This window comes from Podarcis tiliguerta (genome assembly GCF_965153285.1).
Source record: "Podarcis tiliguerta genome assembly, chromosome: 6".
In the NCBI taxonomy this organism is placed as follows: domain Eukaryota; kingdom Metazoa; phylum Chordata; class Lepidosauria; order Squamata; family Lacertidae; genus Podarcis; species Podarcis tiliguerta.
The window spans coordinates 33,551,590-33,569,406 of NC_139539.1; the positions used below are offsets into that span (position 1 = coordinate 33,551,590).

At 40.9% G+C, this 17,817-nt stretch overlaps 1 protein-coding gene across 21 annotated transcripts in view; it reads left to right on the forward strand.

Annotated features, from left to right (window-relative positions):
* Window positions 1-1,832: 1,832 nt before the first annotated feature.
* The window catches only part of CSDE1 (cold shock domain containing E1), a 28,430-nt gene continuing 12,445 nt past the window's right edge, over window positions 1,833-17,817 (forward strand). The window contains exons 1-12 of one of the 21 annotated variants that reach the window (XM_083444301.1): window positions 1,833-2,032; window positions 6,174-6,565; window positions 7,211-7,370; window positions 9,307-9,456; window positions 11,109-11,307; window positions 13,108-13,217; window positions 13,569-13,661; window positions 14,079-14,176; window positions 14,984-15,065; window positions 15,423-15,551; window positions 15,700-15,825; window positions 16,070-16,282. In XM_083444301.1, coding sequence (XP_083300427.1) covers window positions 7,245-7,370; window positions 9,307-9,456; window positions 11,109-11,307; window positions 13,108-13,217; window positions 13,569-13,661; window positions 14,079-14,176; window positions 14,984-15,065; window positions 15,423-15,551; window positions 15,700-15,825; window positions 16,070-16,282 — 1,326 coding nt within the window. In that variant the 5' untranslated portion in view covers window positions 1,833-2,032; window positions 6,174-6,565; window positions 7,211-7,244. Of the gene's footprint in view, window positions 2,033-2,270; window positions 2,528-6,173; window positions 6,566-7,210; window positions 7,371-9,306; window positions 9,457-11,108; window positions 11,308-13,107; window positions 13,218-13,568; window positions 13,662-14,078; window positions 14,177-14,983; window positions 15,066-15,422; window positions 15,552-15,699; window positions 15,826-16,069; window positions 16,283-17,817 lie in introns of those variants that run through there. The other 20 variants (XM_083444305.1, XM_083444316.1, XM_083444312.1 and 17 more) reach the window with 20 other exon arrangements.

A 17,817-nucleotide genomic window follows, 5' to 3' on the forward strand; every position in this document is an offset into this window, starting at 1 on the left:
AATCCAATGCAACAGGCTAAACTAGTCTGACTAGCCTTGGTTTATTTACTCTACTTCCAAGCAAAGTGGTGTACCATGCAATGTTGCTGTTGTGTGGGAGATGATAGATAGATGTGTGTGTGTGTGTGTGTGTGTGAGAGAGAGAGAGAGAGTGTGTGTGTGTGTGTGTGTGTGTGAGAGAGAGAGAGAGAGAGAGAGAGAGAGAGAGAGAGAGACTACTATGTGACACCTTGCGCAGAGGACCCAATTTGTTTGTGTTTTATAGAAAAGGGAACTGGAGGCTTCTTGGTGGTCAAAGGTGTAGGAAGCTGCAATTCCAATTTGGGGATCAACTGTAGCTCAGACAGAGCATCTGCTTTGCATGCAGAAGGTCCCTGGTTCAATTTCCAGGTGGGACTGAGAGAGGTCCCTGCCTGAAACCCAGGAGAGCTGATGCCAGTCAAGGTAGACAGCACTGAACTAGATGGGCCAATGGTCTGACTCAGAATAAGGCAGTTTCCCATGTTGCAGGTAGTTCTACAGATACTCTTATTGTAAATGGAGGCAGCCACTCAGTAAGCTAGAACTAAAAAGGTAGAGCCTATAGGCAGCTCCTAAAGTGCAAGGATGTTTTCAGCATGAACCTTGAGATATTTGTGGTGGTGAACAAAGGAGGATTTAAAATGTATTAGAGGAGGAAATGATAGCCCTGTGAAACATTATAAATCCTTTGTTCGCTGTCTTCTTGTCTCCGTTCATTTTTCTTACAGCCACCCCGTTCATGTGCCTTTTGCTTCCTCTGCATAAAGAATTGTTAATTCTTCCTCTGCCATTCCCTTTTTCTAGCCCCAAGTATTTTTGCAGGGGCCTTAGGGCATGCCCAAGCAGCTATTCCTCTGTGTTAATGAGACTCTCTGCTTACATAGGTTATTACACAAGCTGCTTTGACTCTTCACATTAGTCTGCAGCTGAAATAGCTTAGTTTAGACTGCTCAACCTGCCCTATCAATGCTTCTTACTTCCAGGAAAAATAAGAGTAACGGAGGGATGAGAGGTGTGGAAAAGCACACTATGCCAAACTAGGAAAGCTGACAATAGTTATGCCAATGCAAGGTAATTCCCAGTGCCTTAGGCTACAAATCCCTACACATCATTCTGAATTGGACACATCTACCCATCTTACGTGAGGGAAAGGAAGTAGATGCAGGGCTGGCTGAGGGAAAGGACAAGATGGTTAACAGGTGAAGCTTATTCCTGCATGGAGATGGGTATAGCTTCCCCTGCTGAATCTTGTGTCTGTTGTGCAGCTGCTTAGAAGTACAAGAGGCATGCAAGAAAATAAATAGTAGTGGTCGTAGACTGTGGCCTGGAAACGGCCGGCATTGTAGGCATGTGAAATTATGCGGTGGGGTGGGGTAGGTGGTGCTAGCAGCCAGCCATATGCCTATAGACATCCTGGCAATGGGGCTAATAGCCATAGGCATCTGATTAGCCAATATTGGAACAGGATGCTGGGCTAGACCGGCTCTTGCGTGAGGGATGATGGGAACTGGGAGTCCAGTCCAGCAACATCTGGAGGGTCATAGGTTTTCCGTCCCTACTCTAAAACAACTGGGCAGTTCACATCCTTCTGCGGTGGGTTTGTAGTGTTACTGTGTCATTGTGCTGGTTTGATTAGGCGCCTTCCGTTTGCCGGGCCCATGGTTCTCATGACCTTTGTTACACATACACCCATCTTTTCACATTTTGCAATAAAGATGCAATTCGTGCATCTCAATATCGCAGGGCGTCCCTTTAAGCAGCGGCTGCCCCGAAAGGCGGCCAATAAGTAAACAGAGAGCAAAGGCGCGCATGCGCTTTTGCGCGGCTACTTATCCCGAAGCCTCCCTTAGAGCCTGAGCTCCCGCTTCCACCCCCCCGCCCGGCCTTGCTGCGCACGCGCGGAACCGCCCTCCTCTCTGCCCGCGAGTCTCGCGAGAAGCCGGGATTTATTCCTACGTGCTGTGCCGTGCTGCTCATGGCGGCGCTGGAGCGGGGGCGCTGAGCTGTTGGGGTAAGTGGGGTTGTCCCTGCCGGGAGGCCGGCAACCTCCTCTGCCCGCCCGGCGCGACCTTGACGGTGGCGGGCAGGGAGAGCCGAGGGGGCTTGGAATGTCGCCTGTCACTCTGTCCCAGGGACCAACGGTCTAGCGCGGGGGGAACCCCTCCCCCACCCGCCGTGTGCCCTGCTCGTTTGACAGACGGGCGCAAAGAGGCGGGGGGGGGGCGGGAAGGGAGGGAGAAGCGAGAGAAAGGGAACCTTGCTGGGCCGAGCGGGCTCCCTCGCTCTCTTCTCTCCCCAGCTTCCGTTTGTCTCCAGGCAGGGGCCTAAAGAGAGGGAGGGAAAGGGAGCGGACTGGTGGGCCCGAACCCCGACATCACTACGGCTCCCAATGTGCACCGCGCGACTGGCCTCCCCTCGCAGGGGCCGCTGGGGCTTGGAGTTCAGGGGCGCGGTGCTCTGGGCGGCCGCGGCGATGGAAAGCACTCCAACTCCCGGCGCGGCGGCTGTAAGCTGCGCGGCCACTGGGCCTTCTGGGGGGTGGAGTCCTGGCACCTCGTCTTCGGCGGAGCGGAGTGGGAGACGGGAACTACCTCTCCCGGCATGCAGCGTGCGGGTGCGGGGAGGGGAAGAGGAGGTCAATCTTCCTTTGTGTGAGGGGGAGCGGTCGCCATTTTCCTTCTCTCCCTCGCTCTACCCCCACCGCGCCCCAGCCTCGAGAGAGGGGCAGATAGTGGACACGCCCCAGGCGCCTGAGGGGAAGAACGTGCCCGTCGGTGTAACCGGCCGGAGGGGCGCCCAGGGCTGGGTTCCGGCCTTGGCTCGCCCCCAGGCGCAGCAGGGCTGGGGCTTTGGGTTTCCGCATCCTTTCCTTTTCGGATGCGGACCCCCGCCCCGCAAGCGTTAGATCGCCCCTCAGTAGTAGGAGCCACCATCTTGCTGCCTCAGTGCCATGTGCTGTGGCTTTCTTTAATGTGATGCTGCGGCACAGGGTGGAATGGCCACCCGTAGCTCCTTTCGCTCATGTGGACAGCGGTAACGAAGCTGAGGAAACAGACGATTGTCTGGCACCGCTCTGCGGGCGTCAGAAATCCGTTTTGAGTGCTAACCTTACAACTAGGCAATTCAATTCATTTGCTGCAATATAGAACTATAAAGCCATTGTAATCGCGCATTCAAATCTCTCAGAAATATTTTGAGGCTTTCTTCAATTATTATTACATGCTGCCTAACCAACATATTCGCCCTTTAGGTTATAAGCTTTAAATATGGGTGCAGTCTGATCCGTAAGCCCCCTTTAAGAATAAAGCCTTCTTAATTCTATTGATGCCTTTGATTTGCTGGTGACTTTGTCTCCAAACGATTACTATTTGCTGATTTACTCAGTGGGAAAGGGGTATATAACAATACTGAATAAAAGCGATATTGAATTGCAATGCACTCCTGTGTGTGTGCATATATATATATATACACACACACACACACTCTCTCTCTCTTGGGAGTAAACCCACTAAATTTGGTGGTCCTTTATCCTAAGTATATATGCATGGTTACAGCTGAAACCCATACATGTCTGTTCAATAGGATTGAACACTCAAAAATTACGTTTAGGATTGCATTCAGCCTCCTGTATAATTTCCTTTAATTACTGCTATCTCTTAATTGCATGTGGATTCTTCTGATCTTGATTACCAATATTATATTTAGCTGATACCAAACAATGTTTTCAAAGACAAAACTCTTTGGTAGATGTCTCTGGAAACATGTAGCAATGCCTTGTTAGTGTTGCAATCTAAATATGGCTGCCACAGCTTACATCAGCTGTGTAGACAATGTACAGAAAACTTGACTCATGTCAACAAAGTACAAAAAAACAAAGATCACTTAAGTCATAAGGGGGGAATACAATTGAACTTGCTTTTTACTGTGCCTAACTTGAGCTAATCCTTTGTGGATTTATGTGTTATCCCAGAGTCTGCTGCATTGGAGGCTTGGCAGCTGCACTGGGTGTTTGCCATTGGGAGGAGTATTTATAGCAGCTGAGCTGAAAAGTAAAGAATTTAAAGCACAGACATGCACACTACTGATTTCACTGAACTACAGTCCAATGCTTCACAACATGGGAGGATCAACATATTTTGCCACCAAGTACAGGGAATAGTTAGGTTTAAACTGATTTAGAAGCAAGCCCTTCTGAGCTTGGGAGTTCTGTGTAAAATATGCATAGGAATTAAGACTACATTCAGTGGAATGGGCACTCTTAAGCATGCTTATATTGAAGTAATAACTTTGTTTTAGTAGTACAGCATAACAGCATTCTAGATTACACCAGCTAAGCTAAGCTGGTTCTATTCTTACAAAAATGTTCAATTTTCTTATCCTGCATGCTGACCTTCCTACTTTGATTGGCTAGGAGAGATTTGGGATGTTCCTTTTTTGCCTTACTAAGTTTCTTGGTCTGTTTTTAACTGTGCTAACTGTACAGCAACAATAATATATGGAAACACTTACTATTCAAGAGATGTTGTCTTTCCTCCATGATATGTTGTCTTTCCCCAAAACATTGTGGGTTAGGAAAGACTACAGAAGTATAAAAACAAAGATTTGGGGTTTTTGGTTTTTTTAAACAACTATTTACTCATGTTCTCTAGCTCTTCCTGCTCATTCCCCTCTCAAGATCACAATCCCTTTTCACTCTCCTTCCCTTTATGTTAGCTGGCTCAGCTGTTGCACAGCATCATTCTGCATTCCATGTCCAGTGAAGTTTGGATGCTGGAAGAAATTATCACTAGGGCCAGATTTATCTATCCGTTACTGTATCCTGACTCTATCATATAGGAAAAGAAATATGTAGCCCCTTCATTAATGAGAAAATACATTACATAGATGCTATTGATTATTTATTATTAGTGTATTATAAAAGACAAAGTAATAAAAGCTAGTTAAAAACCATAGTTAGAATACACCAAAACATATGTCTAGAGACAATGAATGAAACAAACACTAATAGATTACTGCTGGATAAGTGTTTAATGGTTATTGTATTTGTTTAAAAACCAATTAAGAATTGTGTGGTTTGGTTTTTAAAAAAACACACTCATTAAGACCAGCAGTAAAATACAGTTTGCCATGGCAGTGGCCCAGTGGTCAGTATTGTCTGCACCTTAGTTTTCAAAGTCCTGTTTGAATAGGAAGGTCCTGGCCTGCCAGCGGAAGAGGAAGCCAGTCTAACTTCTCTTGGGTGGGAATCCCATAATATGGGAGCAGGCACAGAAAAGGCTCTCTTGTGTCTCCACCAACCATGTTGGTGGAACCGAGAGAAGGTGTACACCTGAGGTTCTTAGCACCCAGGCAGGTGTGTGTGTGTGTGGAATGTACTGTTTCTTCCTAGTGCATTGGGATTGGAAACAAATTCAAATACACAACTTAAAATATAACTTTTGCATTTGTCTTCTGCTATAACTGGCAGGCTCAGGATGAAAAACAAATGAAAACAAAAATATACTTGCATGTTTCAACTCTTAAATCTTTTAGCAGTGTTCTTTGGTATTGGCCCAGATAAACTGCAGGGATTGGTTTGGACAAGCAGTTTACAGCAATTTTTTGTGCTACCTGCGTAGTAATGCTTGTTGTTGATATTATATAATAGCTTTAAATATTACAAATTATTGTACTTTTACGTTAGAGCATGATAATATCAACATTTTTAGATTACCATACTGCTTTCCTAGAAAGCAAGTAAAAGTTCATTTAGGAAAGAAATAGACATTTCACATATGCTTTTGCATCTCTGTCGCGATTCGTGTTTGTCTCTGATCTCTGTTCCTGAAGCAACAGGAGTTTATATTCTAGTTGTGAAAATGTTCACAACTCATATACATGCTTATAAACGTATTGAAACTGGTTAAGAAGGCCTGATTAGTACATAAGCATTAGAATTTACTAGTAATTTCTGAGATTCTAACCAGATGTTATGTTCAGTGCAATTTAGCATTTGAGCTTAGTAAAAAGGTAGAAGCTTTCTTCAAGCATTAGTAAAACTTTGGAGTTGTGAGAAAGATCTGCTCAGAAGGTTGGGATCACATCTGTTAAGTGTCCAAAATGTCTAAAAGTTGTGGCATAATAGACTTCTTATTTGTTTGTTTTCTCTCCAGTATGAAGTGTAACAGAACAGAATTTACCACCTGAAACTGCTGCTTCAAGTTCAGATCAGGAAAGGAACACATCACATCGTAACAACAAAACAAGACCAAAGAAGAGTAAAATTTACACTGAAGACACAACACTTGATCTGAAACAAGAAGTTTGTGCCTACTCAACAGCTTCAAAAGAGCACGTCCCAACGCTGCTAGTAGTCTTTGTTTTCTTCAGTGCTGTGCTGAAACTGCCCAGTGCAGCACCAGTTATTCCTTATTAGCTTGATAGATCACTTGTCTCTTGCTATCTCTTTTTTTTAACAATAGCAATCTTCAAACTTTGAAACGTGTGCTGAAACGAAGAATTCGCGAATACTACTGAAAGTGCAATATTAGAATATCACTGCGAGGTTGGTGCATGTACTCGTTAAAACAGTAATAGATACTGGAATTAAAACTACTGTTTGATATGAGTTTAAATAATGCTTTTATTTAAATCCTGACTGCCTTCATTTGGTCAGAATATCAAAAGCAGAGCTAACATCTGGCTGTGGTGCTTATGTTTTTAAATGATTCGAGTTCATCAGTATTGCCATTTGGTTATATTTGCTGAGCTAACTGTGGAATGCAATCTTATCATTGTAGCTATTTCATTAAGCTTTCTGCTACTATTTTCCAGTTTCTCCCTTTTGAAATCAGTTTACTCTAATGCTATAAGTCTGGATCTCAAACTTTCTCCATATCCTTCTCCCAATTACTAGAATCGGTCAGTGAGTCTCCATTTCATAAGCTGATAGGTTTAAATGTTAATTGTCTGCTATAAGGACAGCTGAATTAATAGTAACCATGAGTTCAGTTAGCATCCAGCTTCTGCTCTCCATTTCAGAACCCCTCTTGAGGTAAAATAAAGCTATTAAATGCTTCCTTAACTAGCACATCAATCCCTTCTTGTCTTAATATGTTAGGAGGCTGCCAGAATGGCAGCTTTTTATGACACTGGATAAGTGGCAGATATACATTGACAAGGTTGTCTTGTTTGATTTTGTTATATGCAGCATTATAAAATTAAGTTGAAACAGGCGTAAAAATATGGCAAGCACCTGGAAAGAATTTGTTGAATTTTCCATGCCGTCTTCTCCCCCTACTGCATACGTTAGTGCCAACCTGGGCAATGCATCTCCAGTCGGACTGAATTTATCACCTTATGGCCAATCAGTAAGTTCTTTTGCCATACTAGCAATATTCTTAAGGGTAAAGCCAAGCTAGCTCAGATGGTGTGATGCAACAACCTCCTTTGAGCAAAAAAAATGTGGCCAGTTTGCAGATTACTAGCAGAATTGTCTGCTCATTTTGGAACCTCTTATTAAACAAAGCATCCAATAACCCTGCCAGAGTGCAGTGAGCAGGCTAAAACACTCTTAATTTGACAGTTTCAGTTTGAAAATCATTTCACACTCACCCCTCATTCCCAACCATTCTTTTCATTGGTCATTGTACCAGGCCTAGTTCCTGTTTCAGGGCAATTGGTTACCTCTCCAGCTGTTTAAAATCAAAACTACCCTAATACTTAGATAATTTTGGGTTTCTTTTGTTATTTCTCTGGTAAACCCCAAAACAGAGAAATCCAAAGCTTCCTTCAAATGGCCAAAGGTAGTCGATTCAAATTTTGATCCTTTTTGAAAATGAGCAGAGTATACATCTGCCAAATTTTCTTTTCTGTGACAACTCAATGTCTAGCTGGAATACGGTTGATAGCTAGTTAGTTGAAACATGTCCATCCTCAGCCTTTACTAGCATGGAAATTGTTCAGGGGTTCTCCCTAAAAGCCTTTAAGATTGGCAGCAAACTACTAAGTTTAAAAGTTTATGTCCTTGAGAGACAATGTGTTTGTTCTCATGTCTAACATAGTTAAATGCTGGGGAAGGGGCTCTCTTCAATCCTCTAAAGACTTGTTTATTATTCAGTAATGAAATGGAAGAGTAGTTGTGATGCCATAAAGCATAATTAGGAAAAATTCTCAAGCCTCAAGATCGTATTTCAAAATAATTGAGGGCTGCCAATCCCTGGCAGCTTCAGTTAAAAAGCCCTTTCAACAGGGCTGAGAAAGACTTTTGTTTTAAATAACATTCAGTAGCACTGAGCTAGATGGACTAATATTCTGATACTTTATAAGGCAAATAATATTCGTAAAATAAGAAAAAAATCCAGAAAAAAAGCTTCTAAAATATCTTGTTCATTGCCCTAAAAACCCTGAAAATGACTGCTACTGTACATCAGTGTAGGAATTTCTTTCCTGCATTATGGATTTGACATAGTAAACAGTAAACCAGCAACTGTTCATGAATACAATACTGGTGCAACATGCTCTGTAGAATAGAGGCCGTAAATTGTTGCTGGAGCAATTTCACTTCAGTTCATCTCTGTGCAATACAGTTGATGTTTGCTTAAATTTATTAAATAAAGGTTGAGGAGAACTGAGACCAGCTGTTATCTTGCTGCCAATGTTCCTGGTGTCCTAAATTTAGTTAATGACCAGTTTTGAAGTGCTCATTACTTGAAATTCAGGTACTAGTCTCTCTTCTCCAAATCATGAGAAGGAAAGAAAGACTTCTCCTGAACCCTTAGGGTTAATGAGCACAGATAACATAGCGTTATCTGTGTAAAATTCCAGTTTTTGAATTGTTACTTTGTGAATGTACTCTCTAGAACCTATGTAACAAGCAGTTTTTCTGTGTCTCATTAATAGTGCCAGTTCTTCTATCCCTTTCAAATGGGAAAATATAAAAGTTATTATAATTCTATCTGGACATACTGTTTGCTGCAGTGCAAGAACATGCAACGTGTTCCAACTCTTAGCTCAATTCATTACTCAGTTATTTCAAATGACACTTCTCTCTTGTGAGTACTTTTGTGTAAGAGCTGGTCAGAGTTCTGGTAGTATGAGCAAATCAGAACATTGTTGGAGAGGAATTGACCTAGAAATAGTGCTTGCTAATACTATTTATACTGTAATCCTATTTTTAAAAAAGAAATTTGGATTGATTGCTTTCGACTTCCAGCTCTCTTGAGAAATGGAATTTGATAATTACTTGGATGTGTTTAAAGATGTGCTAACTATTGACTAGTTATACTGTGTACTATGTTATCACAGCTGTATGAGATGGAGAACCATTATACTGTGTCATCAGATCCTCTCCCCCCTCCTGCAGCTCCCCCTCCTTCTCATCCTTTACCTTTCTCTTCATCTTCTACTTCATCCGGGTCTAAAAAACAGAAGAGGACCCCTCTTTATCAGAGATCTGTAAGTCAGGGCAACTTGACAGACATGGAATCTTAGCATGGGGATCCTTTGCAGTTAACTCATCTCTGTATATGTTCTCACTTCTAACTTCACTGATATTAAATCTCCTCAACAGGTTAAAGGATAAAATTCCACTTGAACCAGCTGGAAATCTTGCTGGGTTCTTAAAAGGTGCTTTCCTGTATCTGTTTCAGAAACTTAATGAAAGCTTGGTCATGTGCGTGTATGTGTTGCAACTTCATTTTATTCATTCTGATAAGTTGATTGAATGTATCTTGCCCACTTAGCTTTATTTTCCTAATTATTCGAAAGAATGATGGCATAGATAATATAAATTCTACTTGACACACTTGTAATAGGAAACAGTTTATAGCAAGCACCTTCTCCAGATGCATTAATTTCTAAGTAGGGAGTTGTTGCATCTTATGTTGCCAAAAAATGAGTTGCAGTATATCTTAGTGCTTTTTGGTTGGCATGTGTACAAGGGATTTCTGTTCTTCTTTCTTTGCAAGAAGAGAAATGACCACTATTCTGTATTTCATAATGTTATCTTAGTGCCTGTACTAGTTGACAAAAAACCAAAGCCTCTTTCAGCCCAATCCTATACTCAGAAAACCCACTGAGTTCAGTGGACCTTGCTCCTAAGTAATTGTCCATAGGAGAATTGCCCACATGGATCTCCAAAAGCTATATGTGGGCTTAGAATCTGGCATTGTCCTTGGTGGGTAGGTCAACTCTGATTAATAATGATGACAGCAAATGGCATTATTTCCAGCATAATGAGTAAGGATCTGTTTGGTTATAACTGTGCTGTTAGACTATTGTGTTTAGAGCTTCTTACACATGGAACTTTTGTACACTTAATGGCTCCTTGGAGTTGCAGGAATTTTAGGTTTGCTTTCTTAAACAGATACACAGGAAACTGCAACATATCTGTAAAATACATGGTCTCAAAATGCATGATTTTGGCAATTTCTTGCCTTGAGCCCTTTGACTTGCATGATATGTTCACTGATTCTTCTAACAGCAAAAGTTAAATGATACCCTAATACTAACTTATCTCTGGATTTGATTTAACTTAAGATAGCAAAATTGTTTTTAAAGCATATTTATATCTATGTGTTTCTAGAAGATTAGTGAGAATTCAGCAGGGCAGTTTTCCCTGTTTTCTGGCATTAACCAATGCATTTATGGATAGCGAAGGAGCATTTAAGCTGAAGGAGTACAGCAAAGAATTATGAAAGTTCATAATATATTAGGCCTCCAGTTCAACAAGGGTAGAGTAGGTGCTAATAGAAATTGCCTTAAGATTAGCAAGCTTTTGTCTTTGCTTTCTTGGTAGCCTTCTTTGGCAAAGGCAAGTTTATACTAATGACTAATTTTGAATAAAGTATTAACTTTATTCTGTATATAATGGGAAAATATAATGCTATATTAACCGCATATAGATAAATCCTACAAGGTAAATGTGGTTTCGTTACTGATGGATCTCAGCTAGACAAATAGTGTACACAAGCTGTGCCTTAGCTGCCAGAAACTTGCTTGCTTATCTGATGCTCTTTAATGCACAATATGTGTTCTGTGTTCCCTTAAGTATGAAAGGTGATGGGAATTGCTTTGGGAGGATTTCACAAGTTATCTTTTGCTTTCAGATGAGCTTTGATCCAAACCTTCTCCATAACAATGGACACAACGGGTACCCCAATGGTACTTCTGCAGGACTGCGTGAAACTGGGGTTATTGAAAAACTGCTGACCTCCTATGGATTCATTCAGTGTTCAGAACGGCAAGCTAGACTGTTCTTCCACTGTTCACAGTATAATGGCAACCTACAGGAGCTTAAAGTGGGAGGTAATTCATCTGGTGGAATTCTCTGGGTTCATAACTGAGGCTCTTTACATGTGTGATGAGGATTAGCACCTCTTAACACTAGAGATGTGTCTGCCTAGTCAATAGTAGTTAAACCAACCATTAGTTGAGAGAGCCAAAGTGAGGCCTTGTGTTTCAATTTATGATAATTTTTTGATTTAGTTTCCTATTTTCTGTGGATTGTTTTTATGTATACTGCTTAGGAATGCAAGTAAGTAATATAGAAATGTCATAAATAAATAAATGATTGATTGATAGATAGACAGATAGATAGGCTTAACTATATGGATGCTTCTATGATGAAGCTATATTGAGTAGAGTATCGTAGAAACTGGTTTCCCATACTGTGTTCTGGGAAGCTCTTTCTTGTTCTTCAGTAGAATGGCTGATAAGTTTGCTCACCACTACAGACTGCTATCAGGGTGGGATGTAGGGCTCATGTTAATCCCCTTATTTACTAACTGCATGGCCAGGCTATTTGTTTCCTGTGTACAGTTAAGTGCTGTTTTTAACTTCTAAAGCCCTAAATGGTTTGGAGCCAGGCTATAATAAAGGCCACTATCTTCTGTATAATCCTGCCCAAGAGCTGAGGTCTTTCACAGAGGCCCTTCTCACTGACCCTTCAAAAATTTCAAAAAGTAATAGTCCTTGAGGGCCATTTCTGGGATGGCCACCACCTGTAAAATTCTGTCTCTCAGGCAACACTTAACTGCCTGTCTTTAGGAGGATAGCTTAAATAGAAAAGTTTTATCAGACATTTGTGCTCTTGCTTGGGCTGCTGTGAGTTTTACTGTGTGAGTTTTCTATTGGTTTTTAGTGCACACTGCTCTGATCTCAGAAAGAAAGAGGGTGATACAAATTATGTAAAATAAATAAATTTTCCATTGCACTGTGTAGTTACAGGAGGCAGTTGTGTGTGTTCTAGAATGCACTCAGTTTCTCTCTGGCAGGGCTGGAACACCTGTGGCTCTCAAGGTCCGACTGAGCTACAATTTGCATAACCCATTACCATTGGCCAAACTGGCTGGGCCTGATGGGAGTTGATATCCAACATATAGAGGGACAGAGATTCAGTATCCTTAAGGTAGAGCAACAGTGAGGCCCAATCTGTGTGGCCTCACACAAGGTAATTATGGCCCTAAAAATTCAAGAACCCTGCTGGATCAGACCAAAGGCATATTTAATCAATTATTCTTCTCTCACAGTGGCCATCGAGATGCCTTTGGGGACCCTAGAATTTGCTTTAGTTTTTTATAACACTTAGAGTTGTTTTGGTAGATGAAGAAATGTTAGAAATGTGGTGGAAAATACCTCCGGTGTCATAAAGTTGTGAAACCAGTGGACTAGAAGAATGGGCTGTGAATGCTGTACAGAAAGAGCCTCTCATTTTGCCTACTCTGAGTTCATGAGCCAGAGTCACTGACCGAGGAGAATACAGTCATGTTTTAAATTGTTATTTTGATCTTAGCATGCACGTGCAAGATAAATGCCACTGACTGAGATCCAGGGGAACCATTTACATGCAAGCAACTCATTGGGTTTTTTTGTAATTTTCGAGAGTTCTAGCCTCAGGCAATCCTCTCTGTCTCCAATATTACACATCCTCAAAAGCAGTCTTAAATTTGCATGCTTAATGCAAATTTAAGACTACTTTTGAGGCTGTGTAGTATTGGAGACAGGGAGGATTGCCTGAGGAAAGGTAAAGGTGTGCTTGCGAATTATTCCTGTTAAGTGTTTCTAGACCGGTCCTGTGTCATTGATAAAACTTCAATTGCTTTACAGATGATGTTGAATTTGAAGTATCTTCTGACCGGCGAACTGGAAAACCGATTGCTATTAAACTGGTGAAGATTAAAACAGAAACATTACCTGAAGAGCGAATAAATGGACAAGTTAGTGGCTATGATAAGCTTTTTCCATGCATGCGATTTGCATCTGCTGTGGTCAGACAAACAAGGGCAGAGTTGAGTGTAGCATGCCTCTCCTTGGTTGCATAGAAATATTTTTCTCAAATTTAATTTTTTCCACTTGTTTTGGCAAGCGCGTAAAAAATGGGGTTTTACCTAACCAAGAACAATTCTTACAGTTAACAAAAGTACTGTAAGATATAAGCTTTGCAGCATGGCATACTGTTGTGGGTTACCTGTAAAGTGCATCCCCAAGTGTATTATAGAAAACTAACAGTCTGATGCATAATGCTGCCTCTGGAAATAATTAGCAATGGATTTTTTTTTGACTGGTAGGTTGTGTGTGCTGTTCCTCACAACTTAGAGAGTAAGTCTCCAGCTGCCCCGGGTCAGAGTCCAACAGGGAGTGTATGCTACGAACGTAATGGGGTAAAACTTATGTATTTACTTAAACTTTTTGACTGATCCTCCAATATGATTTAAACTAAAATACTTGCCAGAGTAGACAGTGAAAAAACTGTACTTGCTTTAAAAAGTTAAAATTTAAATTGCTAAAAACTTATTTATTGAAATAGAAAACATCTGACTTCATGTTTTGACTGTAATTATGAAATATTTTCACAACTTCAGTCTAGAATTATATGGCTAGTTAAAATGAAGCAGAAAAGTTAACTGTTTACTAAAGTCTTCACTGTGACTATTTTTTAGTTTCATAAAATGCTAATAAAACGTCAAATATTCTGCACACTTCCCAAGTTCTGAAACGCAGAAGTTTAAACTAACCAGGACTTTATAAATTTCTCTACTCATAGCAAAATATTAATGATATCAAATTTTAATTCACAGGAAGTGTTCTACTTAACTTATACCCCAGAAGATGTTGAAGGAAATGTACAGCTGGAAACCGGAGATAAAATTAACTTCATTATTGATACAAATAAACAGTAAGTAGGTACCTTGTCATGACTGAATCCATGTTGGCTCTAAGGTAGTAAAGTTCTCCAGAAACTAATGTTACTACTTGAGTTGAAGTATACTTCGCAAACTTTGCAAAGGCCATTCAGATCAAGTTTCTGAAGATGCTTTGTTTTTGAGTGGTTATTAAAATTGCTAGTCAGTTTGTCTTTTTCTTTCATCGACAAATGGATAATCTGCAGTACAGCTATCTAATAGGAAACTTGCTTTTTTTTTTAAGACCTAAATGTGAATGTGTACTTCAAGTGAAGAGATTGTAGCAGTGTGATGTTTTCATCTTAAAATATCCTGGTCATAACGAAAGGAGACTTATGTATTTCCAGTTTGTAGAATAGAATTTAGCACATTAAACATATAAGGTGACCCAGTATTGCACCAACTCATGTAACTCATCCCTCCTAGCCCGTCCCAGTCCCCCACCCAAATCTGCTCTGGTTTCCATATGTCTGGGAATTCCCGGACATGTCCTTTTTGGGGGGGAAATTTACATTTTAAAGCAGATGTCCTGGATTTGGGGTTTAATTTTGTGTGTGCGCGCGCGCGCATGCACGTGCTCAGGCAACCTGGGCTTGGCGGCGGCAGTGGAGCTATCAGGCGATAGCCCTAAAAACATCAATTTTTGTGTCCGAATTTTTACTTCTTGAAATATGGCAACTCTAGATAAACACAACTGGAGTCACTCATAGAATTTAAGAATCATTCTGTAGTTGGTTGTATTGTGATAAGTCATTGAATTATATTTTCCTTGTGTGACCTTCATCTACTTTTTCCCATAGTACTGGTGCTGTAAGTGCTCGTAACATTATGCTTTTGAAAAAGAAACAGGCTCGGTGTCAAGGAGTAGTTTGTGCCATGAAGGTAAATTAACACTTAACTACTTTCTGTAATTTACTTGTACAGTTATGGAACCATGTAGGTGTGGAGGAGAAGGTGTATAGACTTATTCTAGTACTTTTGAGACAGAACTTCCATGTAAGGTTGCTTGGGAGTAAGTCTCATCGAACATTAGATCTTGCATCTGAGAGAGCAGGCACTAGATTGGGCTTTATATAATTCACTCATTCCTCCTGTTTTTATATATGCACATTTTTAGCTGTAGATCTTTCTTATAACTATTAGTCACCAAAAAGAAAAAGAAAAAAATGTTTTATTCCAGCTAGGTGGAGATAGATCAAGATAGCATCTCTTTGCTTAACAATCCTATTTTCTTCTTAGGAAGCCTTTGGATTCATTGAAAGAGGTGATGTTGTAAAGGAGATATTCTTTCACTATAGCGAATTTAAAGGTGACCTAGAAGCCTTACAGCCTGGTGATGATGTGGAGTTCACAATCAAAGACAGAAATGTAAGACCAAATTTCTTAACTCCAACTTAAATTGTAAATGCATGACATTGCAGGAACTTCCTTAAATGTCTCCATTAGATTTGTATGTTGTTTGACCTATTGTTGGTCCTTAACCAGTTGACTATTTGGCTTAATTTTCTGCTTATAGGGTAAAGAAGTTGCAACTGATGTAAGACTTTTGCCTCAAGGAACTGTTATTTTTGAAGATATCAGCATTGAACACTTTGAGGGAACAGTAACCAAAGTAATTCCAAAAGTACCCAACAAAAATCAGGTAGGAAATGTCTTACATTATTGTGTACAGAAATTTATTTGTAAAAGTTTATTTTAAAGTACTTTGATAGTCTGTGACACTGAGCAAATTCAGTAACGGGAAACAAATTGGGTAAATCATTAATGAAAGAGGCATCCTTGGGTGCTACAATGGAAGATGGAACTTGTTCAGCTCTCAGTTGATGTTTTAAAACTGTAAAATCCTGGAAAGCTCTAATATGGCCTTTCTTTTGTACTCTGATCAGAATGACCCGTTACCTGGGCGTATAAAAGTAGACTTTGTGATTCCTAAAGAACTTCCATTTGGAGACAAAGATACAAAATCAAAGGTGACGCTGTTGGAAGGTGATCACGTTAGATTCAACATTTCAACAGATCGGCGTGACAAATTGGAACGAGCCACTAATATTGAAGTTCTTCCCAATACTTTCCAACTCACTAATGAGGCTAGAGAAATGGTAAGTAATTAAAATGCATGCCATGTCTACTTTCATAGGAGTATGTTCCATTGAACTCAGTGAGAATTACAGCACAATTCTATAGAGATCTACTCGGATGTAAGTGTTCTACACAGAGAAATAGGATATAATTACTGTTGCCTCATTTAGCATTGCTGGTACTGTAGAATGATGCTAGATTTATGTAGCAATGAACACTGAAATAGTCCTGAGAAGTTGTCTGAATCTTCAGCATGTTGCATTTCTTTTGGCTACGTGAGGAATTATTTTCCAAGGAAGCCTTTGATAGAAGATGCAGCGAACTGCAGTTTTACAGAATTCTAACTTTAGTTCTGTGGGACGCGGGTGGCGCTGTGGGTAAAACCTCAGCGCCTAGGACTTGCCGATCGTCAGGTCGGCGGTTTGAATCCCCGCGGCGGGGTGTGCTCCCGTTGCTCGGTCCCAGCGCCTGCCAACCTAGCAGTTCGAAAGCACCCCCGGGTGCAAGTAGATAAATAGGGACCGCTTACTAGCGGGAAGGTAAACGCCGTTTCCGTGTGCTGCGCTGGCTTGCCAGATGCAGCTTGTCACGCTGCCACGTGACTCGGAAGTGTCTTTGGACAGCGCTGGCCCCTGGCCTCTTAAGCGAGATGGGCGCGCAACCCCAGAGTCGGACACGACTGGCCCGTATGGGCAGGGGTACCTTTACCTTTACCTTTTAACTTTAGTTCTATATGTCTATATACATACTATAAATACATTTCTATGTGCACAATAGAACATCCTCATTCTCTGCTGTCCCCTCCTGCCCTTGTGCACCCTCAGATTCCCAATCTCTGGGTGGTTGAGATACCCTCTGGAGCAGATTTGGGGGTGGGGTCCTGGTGGTGGAGAGGAAATGGAAGTCATTTATTTTTTAGATAAGTGACCAAGAAATATAATAATAAGCATGACAATGGGAGGGCATTCCAGTGCTGAATTGCTCCCATGGAGAAGGGAGTACATGAAACTTGCATTTGTAAAATAGAAAAATTTCTGATTTACAAATCCCATTTTAAAGGAAATGTGTAGCAGGAATTGCATTGAAATCCTTCTGTTGCCTCTTTCCACTTTATCTCAGTTTTCAGAAAGTTTTGCATCTTAAAAACTGATGTTAAAATTCAGAGAGCAATTTGAGCTTAACCTCAAAGGCTTGCAAGTTCAGAGCCATGTTGGGACTTGTACAGCTAGTTGCACAATGTTTTGAATCCTCCATCTGAGAATACAGTTATTTTCAGTGAATAATGCCTCACAGTTTTTTCCACTCTAAGGAATTAGAGTGAGAAAAGGAAGAAAAAGCTTTGTGGGAAGGAAACAGTTCACTGAGATATTGTCTGCTTGCTCTGGATTTGTCTTAGAGTTTTCCTAAAAACTACCATTTATCTGAGTCAATAAGCTTTTTATGCTCTTCCATTGTAGGGTTTTTCTGGCCGGGGGAGGGGGGAGTGCTGGGCACAATTACTGCCATAGACGTGTCATTATTTTATAACATTTATTTTTCGCTTGGTTCACATGTG